Source organism: Gavia stellata, chromosome Z (genome assembly GCF_030936135.1).
Source record: "Gavia stellata isolate bGavSte3 chromosome Z, bGavSte3.hap2, whole genome shotgun sequence".
In the NCBI taxonomy this organism is placed as follows: domain Eukaryota; kingdom Metazoa; phylum Chordata; class Aves; order Gaviiformes; family Gaviidae; genus Gavia; species Gavia stellata.
The window spans coordinates 22,594,198-22,620,105 of NC_082637.1; the positions used below are offsets into that span (position 1 = coordinate 22,594,198).

General features: G+C 38.7%; 1 protein-coding gene across 1 annotated transcript; it reads right to left on the reverse strand.

Annotated features, from left to right (window-relative positions):
* Window positions 1-2,560: 2,560 nt before the first annotated feature.
* ELOVL7 (ELOVL fatty acid elongase 7) lies at window positions 2,561-14,331 on the reverse strand. The gene is made up of 7 exons (XM_009820096.2): window positions 14,268-14,331; window positions 11,726-11,916; window positions 9,297-9,377; window positions 8,825-8,881; window positions 6,983-7,088; window positions 3,995-4,131; window positions 2,561-2,764 (listed from the first exon to the last, which is right to left on the reverse strand). Exons 1-7 carry the CDS (start codon window positions 14,329-14,331, stop codon window positions 2,561-2,563), a joined length of 840 nt encoding a protein of 279 aa, XP_009818398.1.
* Window positions 14,332-25,908: the final 11,577 nt, after the last annotated feature.

Genomic DNA, 25,908 nt, shown 5'->3' on the forward strand with positions numbered 1-25,908 from the left:
CAACTGCTGGACTTGGAGGTTTTTCCTAGCTCCCTTCTGTTCAGCACCTGTCCATCTGCAAAGCTGCTTAGTTCTGACCGTGTATACTCTCAGCTCTTACTTAAGCGCAAATGAGTTTGAAGAATCAGTTGCAGATACAGATCCCAAACCAACAAACAAGTATCTGGCCCCTCACACCCAGCTGCAGGATGCATTCTTCCATGCATATCTGGGAGGACGAGGGAGGGAAGAATTGCAAAATCGGAGTCCAGAACTAGACTTCCCCTACCAGCACAGGAGTCATCTGCAAGACTAGAGTGTAATGCCTACTTCCCTCCGGAAGAAGCAGAGTGTAGCATCATCCAGCTTACACGATGAACTACCTATTACAGCCTTTCCCTGAAAGGCCATCATTTCCCAAACACATTTGAAACCTCAGCCTCAAGAAGGCCTAAACAAACCAAATTGTCCCACTTTCTTCATCAGTACTTAGTTAATAAACCATTGTACAAAAAAAAGGCACCATTCAAGCTTTAAAATTAAATCAGAGGCAAATACTTTCCAGCTGTTTGAAAAAACAGCAATAGGTCTCTGTCCTTAGGAGGTGACACTCTACTTTGGAAGCCAAGGGCATGCACACAGGCTGGAGGCTGGCAGGATTTGAGACTTAAGCGTCAGTGATTGCATTTCCCACTGAAAACACATGTGGCCACTGATCAGCACCCCAGCGCTTCTCCATGCACTGACAGGGAGCCGAAACTCAGCAGTGAGGATTCCAGAATCAAGCATCTAAAATTTAGGGATCGCAATATACATGTGAAGCCATCCAAATCCTTTCTGGGATCTAATTTCAATCTGCTGATAGTTACAGGGATTTCAATCAGTTGATAGTTACAAAGATTAAACAGTGGAAAGATAAATATAAATTTCTTTATTTGTTTTATAAAGATGACTTGTATGTAATCTCATAAGAAATCATTTGCAACTTAATGTCCAAGATAAAGTTAAATTCTTTTAGCATTAACAATGCACCATAAATGTCAGTATCCCCATAAAAGTATTCACATAACAAAACTTAGTTTCTTGAAATTGTACAACAGGGAGGCAATTAAAACCTGCCCCAAAGTTTTGGGTATTTGAAAAATTCCACAGATAGATCAAGCACAAAGCAAATATTGCAAGCTTCTTTTCTGTTAGTAGTGAACATAATAAAAAACAGTACTTTAAAGGTAACATTAATTTAAACACCTCTAACTCCTCATTTACAGCTCTGTTGCATGCACCAGTTCTTTAATAAACTCATACAGTACAAATGCAACTTGCATACAAATAGCTAGATCATTTGATTTCTACACATGTGTGACCCCAACAATCTCCCTAACCATGGAAAACAACACACCAGTTAATTCTACATGGACTGGAGTCATGCTGTGTCACCACCGGCCTGCCCTACTCTCAGCAGCTCAGACAATGGCACATATCTTTTTGCCTAGTTCCAGAGAAGGTAACTGGTGCTATTAACAGAGAAACTTTAACCTTGAGTTGTTAAAAACAAAGAATAATAATAATGAAAAAAACAACAGAAAATCTTTCTAGGCATCTATGTCAACAGATGATGGAAATGGAAGAAAATAGAGCACAGTACAATCATGCTAGGTGACATTTAAACTTCAATCAAAAAATATTTTTTTTAAACTTATTTGAGGACTAAGATTTTGGCTACTGAATTACAAGGGTTTTCCTCCCCCCTAAACAGCCTAGGCTACCAGTATCAAAATATATCCATAGATATATTGAATAATATTAGGCTACTTTGGTGAACAAATCAGTAAGATGTTTTGATCATTACTTTACAAGACAGTTGAGATAATCCTCAAATTATTCTAAATGTCTGAAACCTATTAATGTTCGAGTGAGTAGAACATGAAATGAATTAAGTTATCTCAGTAAAAGACAGTATATCCAAAAATCTATGATCTTCAAATAAAGCGTCATACCTTGACAGATTAACATACATTCCTTTCTTTGAAGTGATATAATTTATAAACACATGTAATAATGTTTATGTATTAACTCTAATAATAAGCTTTAGATTCTATAAACAATACTTATTGAAGATTCATTCTTTTTAGTAAAATGCAGCTGACAGTCTCAACAACTTATAACATTTAAGGTGAAGTAATTTTTTCCCCTCAGTGTTCAAAGTACTCAGTACTTGTCATACACATTTTAATTTTCCCAATGAATATTTTAATTATTTATTTTTTCCCAATGAATATTTTATTTTCATGCATCCTCTAGATAGAGATCATCTATCCATTTCTTATAGGATAAACATGAATAAGTTGTTGAAAGAACACCTTTTTTTCTTTTTCTTTTTTAATCAGAGATCCATGCTGCTTCCCCCACTCCCCAAATTCTGAATCCCAAATAACTTATGGTAAAAATACAAATTCTGTTTTGGAAGGAAACATACAAAATATACACCACGTAGTGTGTGCACCTAAATACCTCGATTGTCAAGTAGTGCAAGTTACCATTTTGACATATACACTTCTTTGGTTTTAGAGACAAGTTTGTTTCACTGATCTTTTCTGACCCCGTTTCTTGCCATCTTTGGTAGTCTTTGTCCCTTCGTGTAAGCGTGGTACCAGAAGTGGAGAAACAAGATTAAAAACATAGAGCCGTATAGCCAAATAATAAACATGAAAATCGGATACTGGTACGGACAATCATCCATGATGTAGATTTGTCCTATATGGGCTGTAATCATAATAAACTGGACCTGGAGAAAAAGGTGAAGAAAATAAATACTTTTTAAGTAAATGACAAACTTACTACAGAAGGTTAAAAAGATTCAGCATAACTTGCATACAGAAAAACAGAAAGTGTGTTTGGGGAGGGGCTTTTTAAAATGACAGAGATGCGCCTGTAAAGCCCCTCTCCCAAAATGTTACTCCAGTGAAAAACATTTTCACAGAGTAAAGAAAGAGAAGTCCTGGGACAAACTGAATTACAAGCAGCACTGAGAAACGCATACTAGGAGAATGGGAGTCTGTCCTGGTCACTTCAGAGAAGAAAGAACACTGTTTGACCTGTGACAAATGGGACGCTCCTTTAGAAAAATGAGCCAGAAAACAAAAAGGCAACCATTATAAGATTGGTGAACATGAATTTCCACACTAGCATGTGATGCAAAGGTCTGCAGGTCCCAAAAAACAATTTAATGGAGGATTAAAAAAAAAATTCCACATGAACTCCAAGTTAATAATCCACTGGCTAGTGCCACCAAGACAAAAAGACTTTAAGTTATAAATATTCAAGCTAAATGGTTCAGAGTTACATGTGGTTACATGAACTATTCTGTTAACACCAGACCTGGTGCAAGCGGACAGCCATGGCTGCTTCTCCCTGCTCCTTTCCCTCCTCCATCAGCATCCTTGCTCAGGCCAAACTAATTGTTTAGCCAGAAGCTGAATTTTGAAAATTTGGCTATTAAAAAAGCCGGGCATGAAAAAGCACCCAGAGCAGTAAGCTTTTGAAAGTGATCTAATGCTGATAGAACACTTAATGCTCTGAGTTAGAGAGCTAAATTCTCTAAATGCAAACGTGTTCTATGAAAGAACGGACATGAAATGGTAAAGAAATACTTTTTTCCCTTTCCTCACTACTAGTCACATGCATATTCTGTATATTAATTATGTTTTCTCGGTGTAAAATTACATTCTAATCATTTTTATACAGGCATAAGCTTTGTAAAAGTATTTACCAAGTACTGCATAACTGAAAAGCTTATGTGTGCAAATCTGTAATTATAGTGAATGCTGAAGTCAGCAGATTTAAGTATATAACTGAGGGGAGCTCACAACTTTTGTTTTATGCAATTAAGACATGAGTAAACCTTGTACCAGCTGTAAGCTACACACATGAACATAACTAAAAGTACAAATATATTGCATTAAGTCTGTGTTAGCCACAATCACCTTTGAGGGGTGTTTATGTCAAAGTTACTCACAAGTTGTATAGTTGTCAAGTATTTTTTCCACCACAAATATTTATGATAGGCTGGTCCCAAAGAACAGATTCCATAATAGGTGTACATGACCACATGGACAATACAATTCAGCAAAGCATGAAATGTTCCTAAACCACCTGTAGCAAAACAAAACATAGTAGTATTATTGCATCAGGTGTTTAAAAAGCCACCTCAGGTCCTAGTAGTTTGTTCTGAGTTGGAGTAGAAAAACACGTACCACAAAACCTACAGACTTTGATTAACCCTCAGGGTATTTAACCTGAATTGGGTTGACACCAATTCTGAGGAATTGCATCAGTTTCCTTTCTCAGAGAAGGCTTATCTAAGCATTTCCAAAACAGCAATAAAACTTAGCTGATCTAATTATCTGTAAAAGGTTTCAGTGAATTTTTTGTTCTTTGCGTTCGTTTTTTAATTATTTTTTATTGAAACATATACACGATAGAGACACAGAGGATTTAGTAGAAACAGTGTTCCTCCTGTTTTACACCTCTTTTCTAGACACCATGATGAACTTCGCAAAGCTCTAGAGGATAAGTAGTAATTCTCTCCCCAGTACAGATTTCCAGATTCCCAGGGAAAGAATCACGGTTTCAGACAGTAAGTTTTTGGAATCATGACCTAAGTGAGGGTCTCACAAATCCATGGTCCATCTCAAAACCATACTTACAGTGAAAAGGAATTTTAAGGCAAAGTAGCTCCATTTGGGGCAAACTCATAACTGAAACTGTTAAGATACAAACATTTCACAAAGCAAGTAAGGAAATACTTCCTCTTACATTGGATCAACTATGGAGTTAGATGATCCCACTCAAAGTAATTTTATTCTAGTGAACACAAGAAATTATAGGTAAAAATGATCCAAGAACTGGCAGACAGCAAAGTATTTTTAAGAGAAATATGAACATGAAAATACTGACCACCAGGAATAAAACTAGATGACATAAAAGCAGACATTTAGTGAGGGAAAAAAAAGCCCATTTTCCAGTAAGAATCCTTCAAGTTAAAAATAAAATTTATTTTGTAATTTTAGTAGGTCCCACTAATCTTCCTGCTTGATAGAGCATAACACCTCCAGCTGTGATTGCAAACTTTCTTTGAAACTTAGCTATTTGTATTTTTAAAAATAATTTGAGTGTTCTTACAATTCAAATGTACATACTTTTTTTGGCTTGCACTGCGAATATTCAAAAGAAAAAATAAATAGTTAGAGAAAAAAAGAAAAAACCCTAATCAACAGTAGAAAAACAGGCTCCAAAAAGCAACACCATATATAAGCATCATTTTACAATTTTCTGTTAATATCAGATCAGAGAAAAACCAGTATCTCTGTTCAAACCCATTGTTTTTTTTATAAACAGGATGAAAACTTGATCAATGCCACTATTTAGGAGGACAAACAGTGATGAAACTGAATACAAGATAATCATCAGCAGGACTGAAATTCTTGGGAAAATTTTACGCTATCAAACAGAACAATATTTGGAAAGATTAGTATAAAGATAAACAATAGAGTTGTAGGAATAAACACAGCTCTGCATGAGTATGAGGGACTATTATTAGCAGAGGACAAAACAGTTCTTGCACACTTCGCTGAAAGTATTTGTCAAATTATCACATGGGAAATTTGAATCTGATGCAAAATCAGAAGCCTGTAGCTGGTGTACTGATCCGATGTCTAGATAAAAGGCAGAAAGTTAATCACCTATAAATGGAAACTTTTCAAGGTTCAAAAGGAAGGACTGTTATTTGCTGGGTTTGGGTTTTGGTTTTTTTTTGCACATCTATAAACACACTGGACTGTATGCTTAGAAAACTATTCAAAATTTCATCATTAACTTAAAATACCAGTTACTCAGCAACATTTGAGAAAGACATGATCAAGGCACCAGCTTCCTAATAACAGAAACTCAACAAATACAGCAGAAGTATATCCTTTTATATACTAGGAAAATCTGCACACTGGACATGTTCAAAAGGTCCCCTCTACAACTTTTCTGGACTGCTTCCAGGTCTTATTTTTGTATTAATAGAACAGACACTAACAGATCAGATTTAATAAGCAATGGCTCTCTTTACCAATTCGTCACCAATTTTCTGGGAGAAAAAAACATGCCAGAGAACATGAGTGGAGAAACATGTACAAAACAAACCTATTTCTTTGTAGAAACTCCTAAAAAAACCCCACACCCTCCTAGAGATGGACTACTAAATGACCGTGTGTTTCTCCACCCTGTGCTTATCAGGCTATTCTCATGGCAAGCTATATTTATTAGTCATGCACACTAATAATGTAACACAGGAAGATGCATGCATAAGACACACAGAGCAGGAATGGAGAAAGTGAACGTAAGCTAGAAGTGGACAAAGACTTTCAATTCAGTACAATTCAACTAAGTTTCTGTAATAAGTAAGGTTCAGAATATATTTCTGTAGTTTTGTGAAAGCCAAATCATGAGATATAAATAAACCCCAATTATGCTACCTAAAGCCAGTAAAAATAACTGCAACAAAGCCTGAATAATTTCTTAAACAGGCAAAAAAAAAAAAGGAGAACATCCTCCAGTCCAACTCAGTTCTTACATTTCACAGGGACAAATGGCTTTGAAGTAGTTTTTAACAGAGTTATCTGCCTCATATGAGTGCTAGCACTTCTGATTTTGCAGTCACATCTCTTTTTCATGTAATAATGCTCTTTCCTTATATATGGTTCTCTCTGCTGCACCTTTTTCCCCCCTACAAGAAACCAACACTGCACAAAATGCTGTCAAATAGGAAAAATCGGTACTCCCCACCCGTTTAAATAATTATGGTGATCTCAGATGTTCCATGAAATACTGCAGACATTTAAATTTAAAAACATTTTTGTTTGCAAGATTTTTAATTCTGTTCTTTAAATATTTTTGTCCAGCATATTTAACTTTTACTACCAGAAGATATGTACAACTTAAACTCTCACTCCACTACCTGCAGCAAATTTGACTCCAAACCACCAGGTCCATGGCATGATGGAATGATGAAAGACATGCAGGAATGTAACTTGGTTGTTTTTCTTACGCAGCACAAAAAATATCTGAAACAGATTTTTAATGAACAGAATGTTACAGGAGATAATCAAGCTGAACGTACTTACAGAAAACTGTATGCATCAGTGTTGGTTGCTCAGTACTATACATTTAAAAATTCTTCACAGTTGCAGTCTTGGGAGAAGAAGGGAAACTGAGGCTCTGGATATGCAGACTAGTTTTCAAAAAAGATTAAACCAGTATTTAAAATCCACCTATGGAGTCTCAAAAGCCAGGGCAAGCTCTGAAAGCAAATGTCCAAGGTTGAGCCATCACCTATGTGTGCAACAGACAGTGTAAGATGGACTTGCTTGGATTGAGAAGTATTTAGAAGCATCAGATTTTAAGTCCCCTAAACTACTAAGGCAAGGCCATTTGAGAAAATTAACCAAAGGAGTTGCAACAAATAGAGACAGTAGAAAATATTAAGTTAGAGAAATAGCACTTTATTATAAACACTGACTTAGCTACCCTTGGAAAAAGGCAAAATTGCACAGAATATATATAGGTATTCTTAAATCAACATTGACGTGCCACATTTTAAAGGACAGACATCGCGGGAAGTGTTAAGGGAAGACAGAGCAAGAAAACTGTGTAAGGAGAAATCAGGTCATGCAAAGGGTAATATCAGATGACAAGCAAAGGAACACAGAAGAGAAGTGTGGTGTGCCAGGGAAAACATTTGGAAAGAGCTAACTTAAATACAGCTAAGAAGTTACTTTTGCAATAGAACCAAAAAGCTGCTGAGAAACAGGTACCTGACTGGGTGGATTCAAACAAAACAAATTTAAAAAAAAATTTCAGGCCCAGGACTAATTAAAAAGGAGCAGTCTGACCAGTGGGTAATAAAGGTAAATAGAGGACTAAACTTGTCAGGCTTTTCCAGTTTTAGCATTCCTGGCCCTTCCATTACCATTCCATTTGGCTCAGTCAGTAAGATCTTCCAGTGTTGAATCATGAGTATTTGCAGATGAAAGTTAGATGGCTAACTTTGCTCGCAGGGTGTAGAACATCCTAACTGCTCATGAATCAGCTCCTGAATCACCACTATTGTGCCCCATACAATAGGGCAAATGAAATCGCAGCTGATTCCAACACTCAGAAGCTGGTTTGAGAATAGCTACACCAACCCTGCTAGGTATCAGTCTCAGGAAGAGGGGAAGGCAGATGGCTGCTGGTGGTGTGCAAGGTCTGCATTCTGCTTCAATGCACTGCTGCTCAGACTTTCTTTGAAACAGGTTAGAGTGCCAGCCTGATATCAAATACATTTACAGTCATGCCCCCCCTCAAGGCATTCTTAGGAATTTAGAGCAGGTAGGTATGGCAATTTATGCTGTATTCAGAGCTGCTGATGCAAATATTCTGAATGTGGAAGATAAAATCTGAAAATGACATGGAAAAAATTCAGCATGAGCAACACTTTTTTATCTGCAGTGTTGAGACAGCATTACCATAGCACAAGTTAGTGTATTCAGCTGTTAAACAGACAAGTTATCAAGGCTTCCTAAATTTTTAAAGGTGTGTTCCCTGATTAACATTTTTCCTGATAATCAAGGAATGACAGTGTAATGGGACAATAAGATGAGAAGAGATAATAAGGGTAAACACCTTGATGGTACTCCAACAATTGAAGACTGGAGGGCTAAATAAAAAGCAATATATGCCCCCAGCCTCCAACAGCACCAATTCTTCTACTGTGAAAAGGAAACATCACTACTTCTTTTATTAGGCTACAAATACTTACAGTGTCTAATAATTCAATGAACTTGGAAAAGTAGTAAAGCCAACAAGTTCGTACCATCTGCAAGAGTGAAAAAACAGAAATTGTCAAATTGTAATAGTCATAAATAAAGCTAAGCAGCTGCAGGAAAAATAAGTAACTATATAAGGAACGTATTGGGACAAGTAAGTGGTATCACAAGATGGAGAGAAATATTTAAATGTATGGTTTGTTTGTTTTTTCTTTAAAAACACAATCCATTTTTTAATCCTGAAGGAATTTTAAAACCAAGAAGAACAAGCCAATAAATATGTTGCCTCTTTCTTTCTCCCAAACAACCAACCCCTTCATTTAACTCACATGCTCTACATTATGCAAGAGGACATTTCCATTTAGTGCATTCCACTCTACAGCAGTGCATTTGGTTGTTCAAAAAGCATTTCTAAAAATAAAGTCAGTATAGCATAACAATTTAGCTTTGTGTTTGGCAACTTACCCTTAGAGCAGTAGGTGACCTCGAGTAGTCAACAATATCGCACCGGAATGAGTACCCTGTGGCCCAACCTGACATAAGAAACTGGAGCAAAGAAAAGGGAAAGGGCAATGATTTAATTTGTGTTTTTTTCAAAATTCATTAATTTTGGATTACTTTTGCAATCACTAAGCAGGAGAGGAAAACAATATTAAAAACTTGTTGAATCAGCAACCTTGTCAGTCATCTACTTCTGTGTGGGCTATCTACCATAAAATCCTTTGCTGTTGCACATTAATGAATTTCTAATTCCAGGATCACACCTATGGACAAGAACTTTCTTCCTACACCCATTATCTCAGCATTAGTAACCAAAGAGGAGAAGCAGCTGCATCTCAAAACCAATGTTAAAAAAGCAACTTACTGTGTAAATCAGACCACAAAAACAAATCAAACATTTTGAAATTTTTTGAAAATTTCTATCACAGCCAATCATCTTAATACTGAAAAGAAACCAGCACAGCATCTTAATACTGAAAGAAAACCAGCTAAACACAACATACGGCTTAATATCATTAAAGACAAGGAACAAATCAATATGCACTATATTTTTAGTATCATAGTTTCTAAAATTTTGCTTTAGCTGCATGGTTCAATTAGCCTTTCACTGATACGAGCAATGAGAAGCTAGGCTTTTAAAACCGAGAGCACACACATGACCAAAGGACTGTATGTAACAAATATAATTTAATCTTTTCTCTTGGAATATATTAAAGCTCAGACAAGAGCAACATTGTTAATATTACACTTGGCTCATTCCCCTGCCAGCCACTAGGACTACTGTATCTTATAATTGTTGATAAAGTGTTTCTCATGCGTTGATCATCATCATGCACTCAGGCATGATAGGATGTTCAGCTCTCTCAACAGATGGAGGGTTTTAATCCATTCAACTTCCTAAAATAATCAGTTGCTTACATAAAACAAGATTTGAAACACCACCAAGACAGCACAATACTAAAGCACCCACCAAATAGCTTGGATCCAAAGATGGAAAGAATCAGCTTTTTGCTGAGCACCAGACAATAGCAGAAATCCAATCTGTTACACTCTATCCATGCATTCTTTCATGAAATTGTAACATGGAAATCTTGACAGCAGATTAATTGAATACTGTGTTAACTAACAGAAGTTTAATTTGTTTCTGAGGGTTATAACCAACACCAAACTTGTCACCAAATCACAAAAGGAAGTTTGGCGATTATTTAAAATGAAGTCTGAACAGCAAATGCGTGTGTCTTGCCCACCGCTTTCCACTCCGGCTGGGGTTAAACCACAACAAACAATCATGACACGAAGTAGCTGCTGCTGCACTGCCTTTAGAGTGCTGTTAAAAAAAGAAATGTCGAGCAGTTCACTGTAAGTCATGATGAAATTTATGCAGTTGAGCTAGAGAAAGGTATCCTGCCAACTTGGCACAATAATTTGACAACTTTTCATTACCAGTTTGCCAAACCTGAAATAGCCATATAGCCAGATTTAATACGAAAAGGGTCAGTACTAGCACAGTGATGCTTCACTAAGCAAATGTATAAGGCTGTCATTCACACAATACTATTGTTAAATAGCTACACTTCAAAAAAATAACCAACCAAAAAAAAAACCTCCACCACTCAAAACACCCAACAGACATTAGCTATCTTAAGGTTTAAGGTTCTAAATTAAAGCTTCTACATAGTCTATACCATTCGTGTTTAAGGATTTTTAGGTCATTCAACACATAATGCTATACAACTCATCAGGCTTTCCAGTCTTAAAGTCTAACATTTGCTTGAGCTATGAACTACAGCAAAATCTCAACATTCCTTTTGAGAGAAAGAACATTTGCTATTTTGGGGGTGGGAGAGGAAAATCAATGCTAAAGACTTTCATGATTTGGGTTTTGGGGGGGGTTGGAGTTTTGTTTGTTTTGTTTTGTTTTTTTAAAGGATGAAGATCCCCACATTAGATTTTGTTAACTTCTGTCATTTAAAAGGCAGATGTAACTGAAGATTATTCCATAGTAAACGTACTCTATACAGTGTTTGAAACAACAGTGTTGACTATCATGTAGTAGGACAGAAACAATTACAACAGACTAAGAAAAACATGTAGTCTGCTTTACCCATGGAAATTAAGTAAGTTATGAGAATTTTTAATTTTATAAATTATATATAATGACACATAAAATATTTTACAATCAATCTTTCTAGGTATGACTTATTCCCTTTTTTCAAGTATCAGCTCAATTAGTTTAGCATACTGCTTGGAGGACTATAATTACAACAATCAGAATAATAGTTTTTTGAGAATTGCAGAGTGGGAATTATATTAATAATTTTTTTAAAAGTTAGTATGAGGACAGTTAGAGACATGAAATATATAAATACATTACAAATAAAAGTAGTACTTACTTCATAAGTCATATATAAAGAGAGGGCTACCACACTAAAATTATAAAATGCCATTATCTGCCTGAGTTCAAAAGGTTTTTTATTTTCCATGAGTTTGGGTCCCAAGGAAGTGACAAAATAAATGTAGGTTCCAATGATAAAGGTTGTTGGAAAAGGTGAAGACATGAGTGGCCAGCCTTCCAGTCTTGGATCTAGAGGAAGGGGGGAAAAAAAAAAAAGAAAAAAAAAAATCAGATCTTTCCAGTACTTGCTAAATCCTAAAACAGCTATAGAAAGGTACTTAATTCTTAACAGTTTAGGTTTTGCTGTCACTGATCATGTTTCAGAGTCCATTCACCTCAAATCCATACCGACTGGATAACAAGATTTAGCACCTGTAGGATTCAATGCTTCTTTCTGCAGCAATTCTTCACATGTAATGAAGAGGAGACACAGAATCATGATTGATGTGATTTTCAGTCTAGAGGTCTCCTTCATGAAAAGTCTGCATTTTCACACATGAATGGGGCTCAGAGGGCAGCATAAGAAAGCAATGCACAAGCAGATCACTGAGGCTGCGTTTCCACATGAGACTTCATTCTTCTGGAACAGCATGACCCTTACTTCACAAGTTCAAGTCACAGAACGGGGAGTAGCCCCACTTTTCAAGACCCTCAAGCTTTATAAGCAGTACGACGTTAGACGTAGTAAGTATGGGGATTTTAAGTTAGAAGACCTTCTGTCCTATCAGTTGTTATTCATAGCTCAGTACCTGAGGCTTGTGGCTCTTCAGTCCAGACATGTCACCACTTTCACAGCACCATAAAACACACACTTTCATATTACAAGCCTCCAAATGGCAGAAGTGTTGCAAGTTCCTCTCCAGTTATCCCAGATGCAAGTATTGCAGACAGTCCTTCTACTATGCACACCCTGCTCCCTCTCCCTGCATCTGAGGCTGGCAGGTGCTCCCTCTGAGCTTCACTATGATTCCACTGCACCCTTCTGTGGTTCATCACTGAGTCCCAACTCACCAAAGGCTTCCACATTTCTCTATAAGCGGAACCAATACGAACTTCATGTATTTTTTTTAATATATATTGCTTTAATTTTTATAAACTGACTTTTGGAAGATTAATTTCTGAATGACCCCAGGCTTAACTATTGACTTGGTAAACTGCTGCTTTCATGATTTGCTGCTGTATTTTGGGGGTGAAATTATACCAGTGCAATTTTTGTTAAGTGTTTTAACTCATGGCCAAACGTCTTAAGTCAGTGATTTTCAACCCACAACATTCAAGCAACCTATCACCCATGACAGCCTCTGATTTTGTTTACAGCCACTGGAAGTTTTAAAACAGATTGAGGAGGAAAGCACATTATAATGCTGCTCACAGCCTGTTATGTGTGCAGCGCTGCTGCCCACAGACCGACAAGGATTGTGAACCACAGCACTAGGCATCTGTATATCTTGGACTAGAAGAGAATCTCCAGCTCTTCACAACTGACTACTTTTTCTGCATCCACCCCTTGCACTGGTACTATTGAAACTTTCCCATTGGTCTTCCCAGCTTGGTCCTGAGGAAACCATATCCTGCCACTAACAGTACGCTACAAGATGCCAAATACAAGCATTGGTAGGCAGGGAGACGAGGAACTCAAATTCTGACGTCATGGACACTGCAGCAGAAATGCTCCATCACCCAGCTCCATCCCAATCGACTTCACCCTATGAGTCATACTGATAAAACTCCCTTCTCACTTGCATGCTGTGATTCTACAGAACACAAGAAATGGTTCTCAGCTATACTGGAAAAGATAAATTAGTAATTTTATTGATCAAACCTTAACTGCTTTTCAAGTTTTCCCCATGAATCAGCTAATCCCTATCACTATGTGCCTACCCCAGTGAGGAATACTCAGGGATGCCACTGCGACAGATGGGTCTTAACACCAAACTTGAGATCTTCTCTGTCATTTTTTGGTAAGCATATAGAATTACAGAACAACAACATTAAAGCAAAGGGTGTTTAATATCCTCGAACCAGCTGTAACAAGAGACTAACTTTCCTTTTCAAAACAGAACTGTGACAGAGTTAATTACTCTGAGGATTAATTTCAAGATACTGTAACTTATCAGGGTTTTTATTTCTTTTACTTTGAAAAGCAAAATACAATAACACCATGCATCTAGCTAAATTAACTGATAAAATACCATTGTTCGGTAACGAAGAATAGTTAGTTTTACGTTCAGCTGCACCGGAAAAATGTCAACTGCGTATTCAGGCAAGCCAGAAACTCTCACAGAAGAATCGCTGTCTGCAGTTTACTTAGTCTGAGGTTATATGCATAACTAGCTGAGTTTTGCTTTTCTCCTTTTTTAAAATGCAGAAACTAGTCTGTTCTTTACAGTTAAAAACCTCAACAGGTAACCTAGCAAATCTTAGAAACATTTACAGGAAGACAAAGCTACTTTAAGTTGATAAACAGTACACATACAATAGCTACACATTGTTATTCAAAATTATTGAAAATTAATAAGTTTTAGATTTAAATGACTCACCAGCATCTTTAATCCATTCATCATACAGTAGTACAGCCTTTGATGTCAGATTGTGAAAGGCCATTTTCTTGTGATTGAGATTTTATGACACTGCCTGCAGGGAAACAAACCAAAACAGAAATATGGATTTTTGCAATTAATAAAATAAAGGTCAGTAAAGTGTTTTGGAAAAGATTTTCAGGAAACAGAAGGGAAAAAATACAGAGGGGGCTAACAGAGCACCACATGTGAAATACAGATTGGGGAGCGTTAGCTGACCACATCGCACTATGCTTGGGGATAATTTATAGGCGAGCTGTTATGCACAACAATATGATTTTGTAATCTGTACACACCAAACAAGGTGCTTCCATGCCATAAAGCATTATCTCAAGAAACCATGCTGTGGTTAACCATTAAACTGCTTAAATTCATTTTTATTACCATGACCACTTAAAGTCCAAGTCACTAATATATGTAGAAGTTCAGCTGTGCAACATTTACTATTGAAAATTTTAATTTTCAAACTAAGAAGTGTTTCTAAGGTAGGTGGGAGGGAAGAAAGGTGCCAATATGTCTGCATACTCCTTTTAAATACAATAATTATCTATGTTATAATTAGTATGCAAATCACACTCTGATGAATCAACTGTTTCCACACCAGGATCATAAAGTGTCATAGTACCACTGGTAACACCATTAACTCACAAAAATCATCCAGCACATCCAGTTTGTATGCAGCACCATTTACACATGTAAAACTTTTCAAAGAAGTATGCTTATATGAATACTGATATTTCCTCCAAAATCAAGTACTCATCAGCCCTTCCCTTGCCCCATTCCCCCTAGAAAATACTTTTTAAAAATCCCAACACATTTGAAGGGTGTCTCTCGTGTTACCACTCAGTGTCTCACTTTGCCATACGATTTCTCTTCATACCTCTGTGCAATCTGCACACTGAATTCCCCTTTGTTAATCCAGGCTGCAGCACACCTTGATAACTAGCTTGTTTCCACTGGTTGCCCTTCTGCATATCCGCCAGACTAAGTTCGCTGCAGGTTTGGAGAGTCAGTTCCACCCTCATGACAGTAACGCATCTCTCTCCTCAGGTCTCGCCCCTATCATCTTCTCATTAGTCCTCACCTTATCTCCAGTTCTACAAGTACCTCCTGTTCACTGCTATTTCACAGGAGTTTTTAGGCACCTCAGAGTACACTACACCCACCCTTCATCACAAGATGCAACACAGACAAGCCTGCCTTCATTGGAGTTCATCTGATCTACCTCTTCCCAATTCTCATTTTGCTGCCCACTTGTTGTCCTGCTTGCACTTCTGTCCTGTGTGTCTGAACACCTGAAACCACCACCAATTTCGTGTTCAGAAAATACTCCCTCTGCAAGTCCTTTAAAGTTCACATTTTCCAGAAATAGCATCCTCCAGCATCAGCATTTCCCAACTCAATGTCACTGCCTTTATGCTGACCATTTTCACATGCCCTATGTTCATATTACAATGTTTGCTACAAAGCTCTATATTTATAAAGGTGCTGGCAAAATCAGAAGAAGCAGGGGGCATCCTCTTCCTTTTCTAATGGAAGCTTGAGTGGCCTTCTTCCTTTTGGCACTAGCGATCACAGGAGAGAAAAGATTTTATGGTTAGAGACAAATTCTAAATATCCCTGTCAGCTTGCTCCATAAGCCGAACTATGGATGGTATCAAACCTGTCTTGAACACCAGGTATTTCAGACTGCCTGACTATGACAGCCAGGCAACTCAGCTGTAAGTAACTGCTGCTGGGGGGGGAGTGTTAAAAATCTGTATTTCTTAAGTAATTATTTTAATAAAATAGTTAAATTAATTACAATAAATTATGCTTAAAATCCAGTATTCTTCCCATTTCATTCTCATGAGAACAGTCTATCAAGTGACAAAGCATGGCAAACAGAAGGTACCTTGTTCAACAGTTAAAACTATATTCCACTAAAGCCTACTGACACCTTGTGCACAGTATGGCTCAGTATTTCAATAAATTTATTCACTGAATACAAATAATCGCATTATATTTAATCAGTTCTTCAATAAGAAAAATAGTTTACTGATTTCACTGCCAGTCAGTTTTCCTGCTCTCACCCTGATGAAGATGTCACTGGAACTCAGACTGGCTAGCTCAACATGCAGACCAAAACGTAAGTTAAACAAGTAACCTACTGCTTCAAAACATGCTCTCAAAAATCCAGAATATTCTGCGTGGATGCTAGCTCAAAATTAATTGCCATTAATTATGGGCTTAGGGGTGTTGATTGACTTTTCCTCCCTCTTATGGTGTAAACCTCTTATCCTGACACTGCAACCTCACAAATCAAAAATTCTGACATTTATCCACTTGACTTGTCAACATCAATTTAATTTTGCTTTAGGAGTCAGAGAAACATGCTGTCAGTGTTTAAATAGCAACTCTTACACCTGCTAGGCATTGTGACCAAAAGCAAGCTTTTTATCTGGAAACAGACTATTCCCAATAGATTGCTTCTGCTCATAGTAGAAAGGCAGCAGATGAACACAGCTAATCCTCATGTTTCCCAGCCCCTCTCATACTGATGGAGAGGCATTTGTCCTACTTCTCCTGACCCCAGTACTTGCAGCTCTTCTCCCCCTAAAACATTTCACAAAAGCTAAGACAGCCTTCAAGGTTTCTTTTCTGTTCATAACCAAGCAAGCAAGATACAACTCCACAGTAAGTGGAGTAAGTTGCTAAACTTACTCTGAAAGTTTTTGCAGTTTAGTTACTCTCCTTGAGAGAAGGATGTACCTGCCAGGAAACAGCCACAGCCTCACCACACAGACATACTGACTGATCAATTACTCTGATTCTGAAGGTAAGTAAAGTACAAGAAGTTAAAACTCATTCTTTTAAGAGTAGAAATAATGTCTGCAAGAAAGACACTTCGCTGTTCAGGACTTTTCTACAGTTAGAAGTTTTATTTAAAGTCAACTTTCATATATACCACTACTACTTAACTTTCAATGTGCTTTACAATTCTACTTATTTTCTTAACATAACTAGTTTTCCTTTGTAAATCCATTTCTATGAACAATTGTTTGCATTAATGTTGGGTTTTCAGTATTTTTTTGTTTGTTAACTACCTACAAGTAGGGTTAATGGCAGCATGGAAGGTATTTTATCTTACCCTGTTACACTTACTTCACACACTAATTAATACGTACTGGAAAATAATATGATCAAGGCTTGCCTGTTTTTTTTTTTTAAATAGAAGAGTAAAAAAAAAATCCCTATACCCCCACATAAGATAAACAACTAGCATGTACTTCAGCAAAAAAACAAGCCATTTTTACCGTACAACTGTGTTGTTAAGAAGTAACCTGATAATGCTTTAATACAATCTTCCATAACGTTTGGCAGTTTTGCTTATTATGTAACCAGAAAACTTTCTGCAGCATTTCAATTTTTCTTTCAAGACCAGATCAACTAAGCTTTGGGTCACTTTAAACAGGCTTTCACAAAACAAGAACCAGGGGGCTAGACAGCAGTAACACAACCTAGTATTTTCAGCCGTGCTATACAATCATGCTAAACTCACACACCCAACGCTCCCTGCTCATTCCTCCACACGTCAACATCTTTGTAATATGCTGAGCTTTTACCCATTCTGTTTTTTTTCCTCTACAGTAGGGACAGTTCTGATAAATATATGTAAGAATTATTTATAGCTGTGGTGTTTCTAAAGTGCATACTGATACAGAGACAATACACATTGTTATAACCAAGCAAACCGGAATATAAAACTCTGCAGTGCAGGTAAACAGCACTCCTTGCCCCTCTAGTTCAGTACAAAGATAGCACAGTCTGGGCTTTTTCACGTTATTAAGACACAATTTAAAGGTAAGCACTAAAAAGGTAGAGGGAGTGCAAGTGCTAACTAAATACTTTGAATTAAAGGGATCAAAGATGTCTGATGACATCCAAAGTTCGCATTTTGTAAGAATAAAAATGAAGTGTCTTCGTGTATGCTTCATTTCATTTCTTCTCATTGTGGTGATGAAGATCGCTTGTTTTGAGTACACACTGTAGTTATTTGAACGCTTTAGTAAGACTCTTCAGCTTTCTACCAGACACCCTTTTTAAGGTGAAGCATATGGAATGCAGGTAAGAGCATCCTCATATCAGTTATCAATACCTTCCCAATATACCTGACAAAGGGCAGGCCACAAGCGAAACAGACTCAGCTAAGGTTGCCAAGATTTGTGATCAGTCTAAAGCTCTCCTTCCTTCTCCTCTGCAATAGCATTACCTGAAGTCTGTATCATTCTTGAACCTCCAGGTAGGATGGCTTAGAATTGACTCTGCTTATGAGTACTACTGCTTGTATCTACCTGCCTGATTAAAGTTAGTCATGCCAAAATATGAGAACGGACATGAGTGAGACCGTCCCCTTCCTTCAGTGGCAAGCTGAGTCACTGAATTGGCTCAATCATATTGTCTATCCTCATTAACAGTTAAGAGTTAATACATATGCATCAACTGCATATGAGAATCTCATACATCCAATTAATTACAATAGAAGCAGTTTGCTACTAAGGACTGGTAAAGAACTTAGTTTGTGTTTACCCATCACTTAAAAGAACAATGATGTGAATTGTCATTAAATAGTCACAGTGGGGGGCTCTCCATGGAAGCTAAACAAAAAGAGAAATCCAGAGCTAGACTTCAGCTTCCAGAGAAGACTCCTTAAAACAAATGGGAACAAGACTTGTTACACTGGTAACATCTTGCATAGCTAGCCAATACCAATGGGAAAAAAAGCAGATGAGCCTTCTTATTTCCAAAGACATCTTGTAACCAAGTAATCAATGGCAATGTACCCGTAGCTAGTCAGCACTAGAGAAAAATAAATACAGCAAAATCAGACCATAAATTTCCACCTGCAGTAGACAAAGACAGGGAGACGGTGCTGTCTTTTGTAACAGGAAAATACAGCAGAAAGGAGTTTCATAAGAGGGGGAGATAAAGAAAATATATATAATTACCTTAAGAACACAATATTCACTTTAAGAAAGGTGAGCAAGCCAAGTGAAAAATATTAATCATTACCAAAGGAGGAATTATTTTTCTACAGTCTCGTCTTGCCTATAGCATACGCTCAACCTAGCTACTGTCACTGTAGTTGCCAAGGCAAAATGACATTGCAAAGTCAATGTCGTTTTATGGAACTTTTATTGCACCAGCTGTAATCTTGCTGGATTCAGAATATTAGTAACTAGTAACACTGATAACACCAGTGCGGAGTTGCAACATATTATTTTGTTCACTCTTTAATGCAGCAATTTACAGAAGCTGAACTACTCCCACACCCCTCACTCATGCTGACGTGGGCTAATTTCCTTTACCATTGTTTCCCACCGCCTTGCACTTGCTCAACCCACCCACCCTCTGGGTCCAAGGCCGATATCCTAGGCAGCCAAATAATGCATTCTTTCTGCTCCGATTTTGCTTGTGTTGCATTAGGCAAGCATAAATATTAAAGGCAGCTGACCTAGAACGGACACCCTCCCTTCCCTCCCCCCGCTTTTTTTTAAGCTGCCATGCAGCATAGCGGACATGCTGTTGAGCACTGTAAACATCAGCAACTGCACCCTCCCTCGGAGGCTCTTTCAAAAGAAAGCTGGAACCAGCTGGGCCAGCACCTTCTGCAACAACCCCTACAGTGCCACCGTGAACTTTGGGAAGTGCGACGGGGGCAGCGGCTGCACAGTGAGAGGCGATGGCAGAACTTCAGGGTGGCAAAAGCCATTTTAAAGGAAACTCGTGCCACGTATTTTTAAACTAAAGTCTCAGAACACTCCCCCTATACAAGGAAGCCTGCTGACAGTATCATAAAAAAAGCTGCTGCTCCCAAGTTCAGTCTTGGCACATGAACTACTGTTGTGAATGTGCTTTTTGGAGTGCTCCAAGAAGCTACCACACTGCCGCATCCTAAATCTTTTCAGCCCATTGCTGGTAATTTGTACAGCTGCAGTTGGAGGTTCCAGATCACTGAGGGATATGCAATGACATATAAGTCCTTAGGTTTGGGGTTTTTTGGTTGTTGTTTAAATCAACATTCTTCAGCATGATGAGAGGTCGAGTTTGTCACTACAAAACATACGTATTAGTGTCAGGCAACCCCCGAAGGTACATTATACCGCTGTTTGGAGATTCAGGCCGCTCAGCCAGAACAACTAAACAGAGCAGTAAGAACATGAACAGACTCCTTAAGTTGTCCTGACACTCCTGTTTTTTCCTCCTGCATCCCAAAGAAGATCTCCACTTAAAAAACAACAAATAATTAGTTTATACTTGACCAGAGTTACTGCAGAAGTGAAATAGTTTCAGAAATGGAGGTGAGGTGGAAAAGCCAGATGTTTCCCAGTAAGTGCCTGTTGTACTCTGTACTCAAGGGAAGAATCACAGAGGGATGGAGAACAGACAGCAAAGACATGTCTGAACATTAGGGACAGCTAGAGGAAATGACCCTGCAGACTCATCTGTAGTCAAAGGTGATAGCAAAGACTTAAACAATTTAGTTAGCATACAAAGAACAGAGCCTTTTGTGCAAACTTTGTACAGATAAGTTAAGAAGATACTGCATCACATAAACTGAAATATGCTTTAGTTTTCCTGGAAACGGGCTGGCTGTGGTCACTGGCTGTACTGGGTTATGTTGATGTTGTTTACCTTGAGATAAACAATGTACTGAGATACAGCACCTTGGAGGAGCCTCTGCGTCTCCTGATAATCACTGATACACATACAACCTTGAGACTTGGTATTGTTTACACACCAAACAGCAAAGTCAGTGAAATGCCCCAAATGGGTGTCCTAAGCCTGACCTACCTCACTGTAATGTTAAAACCCACACCTCCCAGCTAGAAAAGCCCCCAACCCAAATAAGCCCCCTACTCTCTGGGCATGCACAGTGAATTAAAAGAGAACCGGATCTTTCAGCTGAATTAAGAAAGATACTAACCAACAGTTAGCTAAGTGGTGGGACCAGTAGGCATAACTAACTTTGTTAACTGTTTAAATACCTGTCATGATTCCAACTGGGTGTGCATGCTAGGAGGAAAAATCCCCCATGCACCCAGCGCTGCAATAAACCAATGTCGGCTTTCTACACTATCATTTGGTTTGGAGAGTTTTCGTGGTTACGATTTTTGGTAACAGAATTTGGCGACCCAGATGGGACCTGCTGTCCGGAATCTCGACAGACCAGAGGAATCATGAGGACTCCAGCACATACTGGAGTATTTTCAGGGAGGCCCTCTGATTCCCTGGTTGGGTGAGTTTCTGCAACAGCTACCTGGGAGATTAACGACATTGGTTATAAGTATGGGTATTGGTTGCTTACAAGTAAGTTGTATTTGAGTTAAGCACGTGTTGTTAAGCTATTGGTATCGGAAGTGCCCTATTGTGTAATCCGTACGCTACTACAGGGATGCCCAGAATCCGGATTTTGGTTAGGGTACATGTGGTAACTTTCAAACTTTGCGTAATGGGAGCTGGACAGTCAACTGAAGGGGGAATTAAGAAGCAGTAAACTCCTGGGAAAGATTACCTTGTGTAAGGTCGCATTGGGAAAGTTACGCATCAAGGAATATTTCACCCTACATAAGGCACTAAGGGGTAGCGCGTCTTGGATAATTTTGTTTCCACACTCTGGTCTGGTTTATTGAGCATACGCAATATTAAAAATTAGTGTGGAAACACTGGTTTGATTTTCAGTACCGAAATGGGTTTAACTGCTTCTCAGGAAACACCCACTTGTTCCCATCTAGGATGCCTCCTGAAATATTGAAATAAATTTGGAGGGGATCCCCATGACTAAGGATAAGAAAAGATATTGTAATCAATGGTGACCATAATATCGACTGGAAGATGAAAAAAAAAAGAGGCCTGAAAATGAATCTTTAACCTATAATACTATTCGGCAATTGATGTTGTTTTGTAGAAGAACTGATAAATGGGATTATGAGATTCCATATGTAGATTTGTTTTTATTTTTCTCGTGCAAGGAATGACTGGGAAATCAGAAAGAAATGTGGTTTAGTGGATTCTAAATACCAGAACGGGATATATTTAGTGGAATTCTTAAGTGCTGTCCCTTGGGTTGTATATTAAAACATTGGAGCAAGTTTGGGGGTGACCCCCCTCACTCGGAAAAAGTTGGTAGACTATTGCAATCATTGGTGACTCTTGTATACTCTCGATGATCGGGAGAAATGGCCTAAGAACGGAAGTATAAACTACAATACTGTGTTGCAATTAATGCTGTTTTGTAGACGCAAAGGAAAATGGGAGGAGATGCTGTTATGTGAATTTAGTCTTTGCATTATGGAATAATTATGATATATGTAAGGAGCGTGGCTTGATTGTAAGCGAAAGTGGTGTGTTGGTACCAGAGGCAGAAAATAAGAAAGCGCCTAAGCGTTGTCGTTCAGCGTGTAGCATCGGCAGGCGATGCAACGAATATAAAGAGAAACGGTAAGAAGAGGAGGACGTTGAGATGTCGGTTGGACCAAGAAGGGGTAATGGAGCAAGGAGAAATGAGAAGGCTATAGCAGCGCAGGTTGAAAGGGGGATGAGCGGAAGGAAAAGGGAACAAAGGAATAGTGATTCGGATAGCTCCAACGTGGACGTGGAGAAGGTTTCGGTCCAGTAGCAGGTAGGACTAGGAGGCGAAATGCTCAGAACATACAAGCTCCTCTCAGGCAAGTGGTAGGAGCGGACAGACCAGTTTGGGTAAAAGTGTTGGTTTTGGTATCAGATTTAAAGGCTTGGAAGGAGATAGCAGGCATATACCGGGAGGACCCTGAACGGGTAGCAAACGTTATGGAAACTATAGTTGAAAACCAGGGTCCAGATTGGAAGGATCTGCAAGTTAACTTAAGACACTAAATCGTTTACAAGGAAAGAAGAAAAACAGAGAAACAAGAAGCTTAAAGATATTAAGATACTGGCAGCAGCCATAGCCCAGGAAACTGGGAGGGTCAGATGAGAGGGCTGTCGGAGCCCAAAAGGGAGAAGGTTTCCTGGTGGAGCACAAAGGGTCAGAATACCCTTGGAGAAAGATCAGTGTGCTTTCTGCAAGCAGAAAGGACACTGGAAGGGCGAGTGTCCACAGTTAAGTCGGCAGGACCTTGTGGAAATGCTGAGGCAGGCTGTTAACGTGATGACGTTAAATTCAGATTGAGGAGGACCGGGGGAAGAATCGGAACCCTCCCCAACACAACCCCTGGTTATAGTAAGGTTGGGGAATGAGAAAGTAACATTTTTAGTAGCTATGGGGGCTACTTATTCAGCATTGAATACATGCAAGGGTAATTTGAGTAATCAAAGCATGTCAATTATTGGTGCCACAGGGTGGAAAGAAAATCCGCTGGTTTTCCAGCCTTTGAAGTCTGGAATTTGGAAAAGGGTGTTAACCCATCCACTTCTCTATATTCCAGATTGCCCTATGCTGCTATTAGGGTAAGATATACTAAGTAAATCGAATACACAAATTACTTTTGAAAAAGGGAAAACCCAAATCCATATTCCTGAAAATAAAGCACTTGGGCATCCAAAGCTTATGTTACTGAAGGAAGCCAAGTTACAGGAGATGCCAGAAGAAGTTGAAAATGCTGTAACACCTCTTGTATGGGCTTCAGGAACACCAGGACGATCTTGAGCAGAAGAACTGGTAATCATTCCGTTGAAACCAGATGCCAGACCGGTAAGATGGAAACAGTACCCAATTAAATTAGAAGCAAGAAAAGGATTAGAAGCATTAATAGAACAATTTGTAAATTTTGGGTTATTAAAAGAATGCCAACCAGAATACAACACCCTGATCTTGCCAATTAAAAAGCTGCATTCAGAAGAATATAGATTGGTTCAGGACCTAAGGGCTATAAATCAAATTGTGCAGGGTGTCCACCTGATAGTGGCAAACCTGTATACTCTCTTGACCACCCTGAAGGAAACAAATGGTTTACTGTACTGGATCTCAAAGATGCGTTCTTTTGCCTTCCGCTAGCCGCTGAGAGTTAGGAACTGTTTGCTTTCGAATGGGAAAGCCCTAAGACTGGTAGAAAATCTCAGTTGTGCTGGACAGTATTACCACAAGGATTTAAGAATAGCCCTACAATCTTTGGAAATCAATTAGCCAAAGAATTAGAAGACTGGCAAACGATGCATAAAAATATCACCTTGCTGCAGTACGTAGATGACATACTGCTAACAGCAAGTAACAAGGAGGATTCCATACAAATGACAATAGACCTCCTAAACGTTTTGGGGCTGGTGGAGTATTTTTCAAAACAATTAGACAATGTTAGCAAAGGATGTCCAGCATGCCTCCGAGCAGTGGCGGCTACAGTACTACTGATCCAAGAGGCCCAAAAACTGACGCTCAGTCAGTTAGCAAAAGCTAACTGTATTTGCGCCCCATGCAGTGACAGCAGTGCTAGAACAAAAAGGAGGACACTGGTTGTCACCAAGTTGGATGCTGCAATATCAAGCCGTTCTTTTGGAACGAGACGATCTGGAGCTGAGAGTAACCATGATCCTGAATCCAGCGACCTTTCTAACTATTGATCCTGGTGAAGAAGAATTAACTCACGACTGTTTGCAAACAGTAGAACAGACGTATTCCAGCAGAGCAGATTTGAGAGACGTGCCAACAGAGAATGCGGACTGGGACCTGTTTGTAGATGGTAGCAGCTGTATGTGGAATGGAACACGGAAAGCAGGTTACGCAGTGGTAACCATTAAGGAAGTAACTGAGGCAAAAGCTCTGCCATCCAACACTTTGGCCCAGAAAGCAGAGCTCATAGCTCTGCTAAAAGCAATTAATCTACACCAATTAGTGGCAATTATGCATTGCAAGGCACAAAAATTTGGAAATAACCCAGTGCATATAGGAAACCGTATGGCAGATAAAGCTGCGAAAGAAGCAGCTGAAGGACAAATATTGTTAGTTTTGCTGGAAAAGGTCCAGAGGTTGGGACCTAAGAGTCTGCAGTATGCACCAAAAGACAACCAATTGGCTAATCTACTGAAGGTGAATAAAAAACATGAGGGCTGGTGGGTGACTCCTTCACACCAAGTAATAGTTACACAGGAATTTATGTGTGAATTGGCTAATAGACAACACCAAGAACTCACTGGGGAATTGAGACAATGGTGGAAGCACTGAAAACACAAGTGCTAAGTGTACGAATGACTGGAATAGTCAAAAAGCATAGTGAAGAAATGTGAATTATGCTGGAATAACAATCCTCACTTACCCCAAAGACCTTTACCAGCGGTAACTAAGAGAGGAAACAGTCCAGGAGAATACTGGCAAATAGACCTCTCCAACTTACCGTGGCAAAATGGATACCGGTATCTTTTAGTAATGATAGACACTTTTTCAGGCTGGCCGGAAGCTTTCCCTCGTTGCACCAACAAGGCAAAAGAAGTAGCAAAAATGTTATTTAAGGAAATAATACTGAGATTCGGGGTACCCATAGGACTATCTTTGGATAGGGGTCCACACTTCATAGCAGAAGCTGTTCAAAGTTTAGCTAAAGCATTAGGGGTAAAATGGGATCTCCATGCCCCACGGAGACCTCAATCAAGT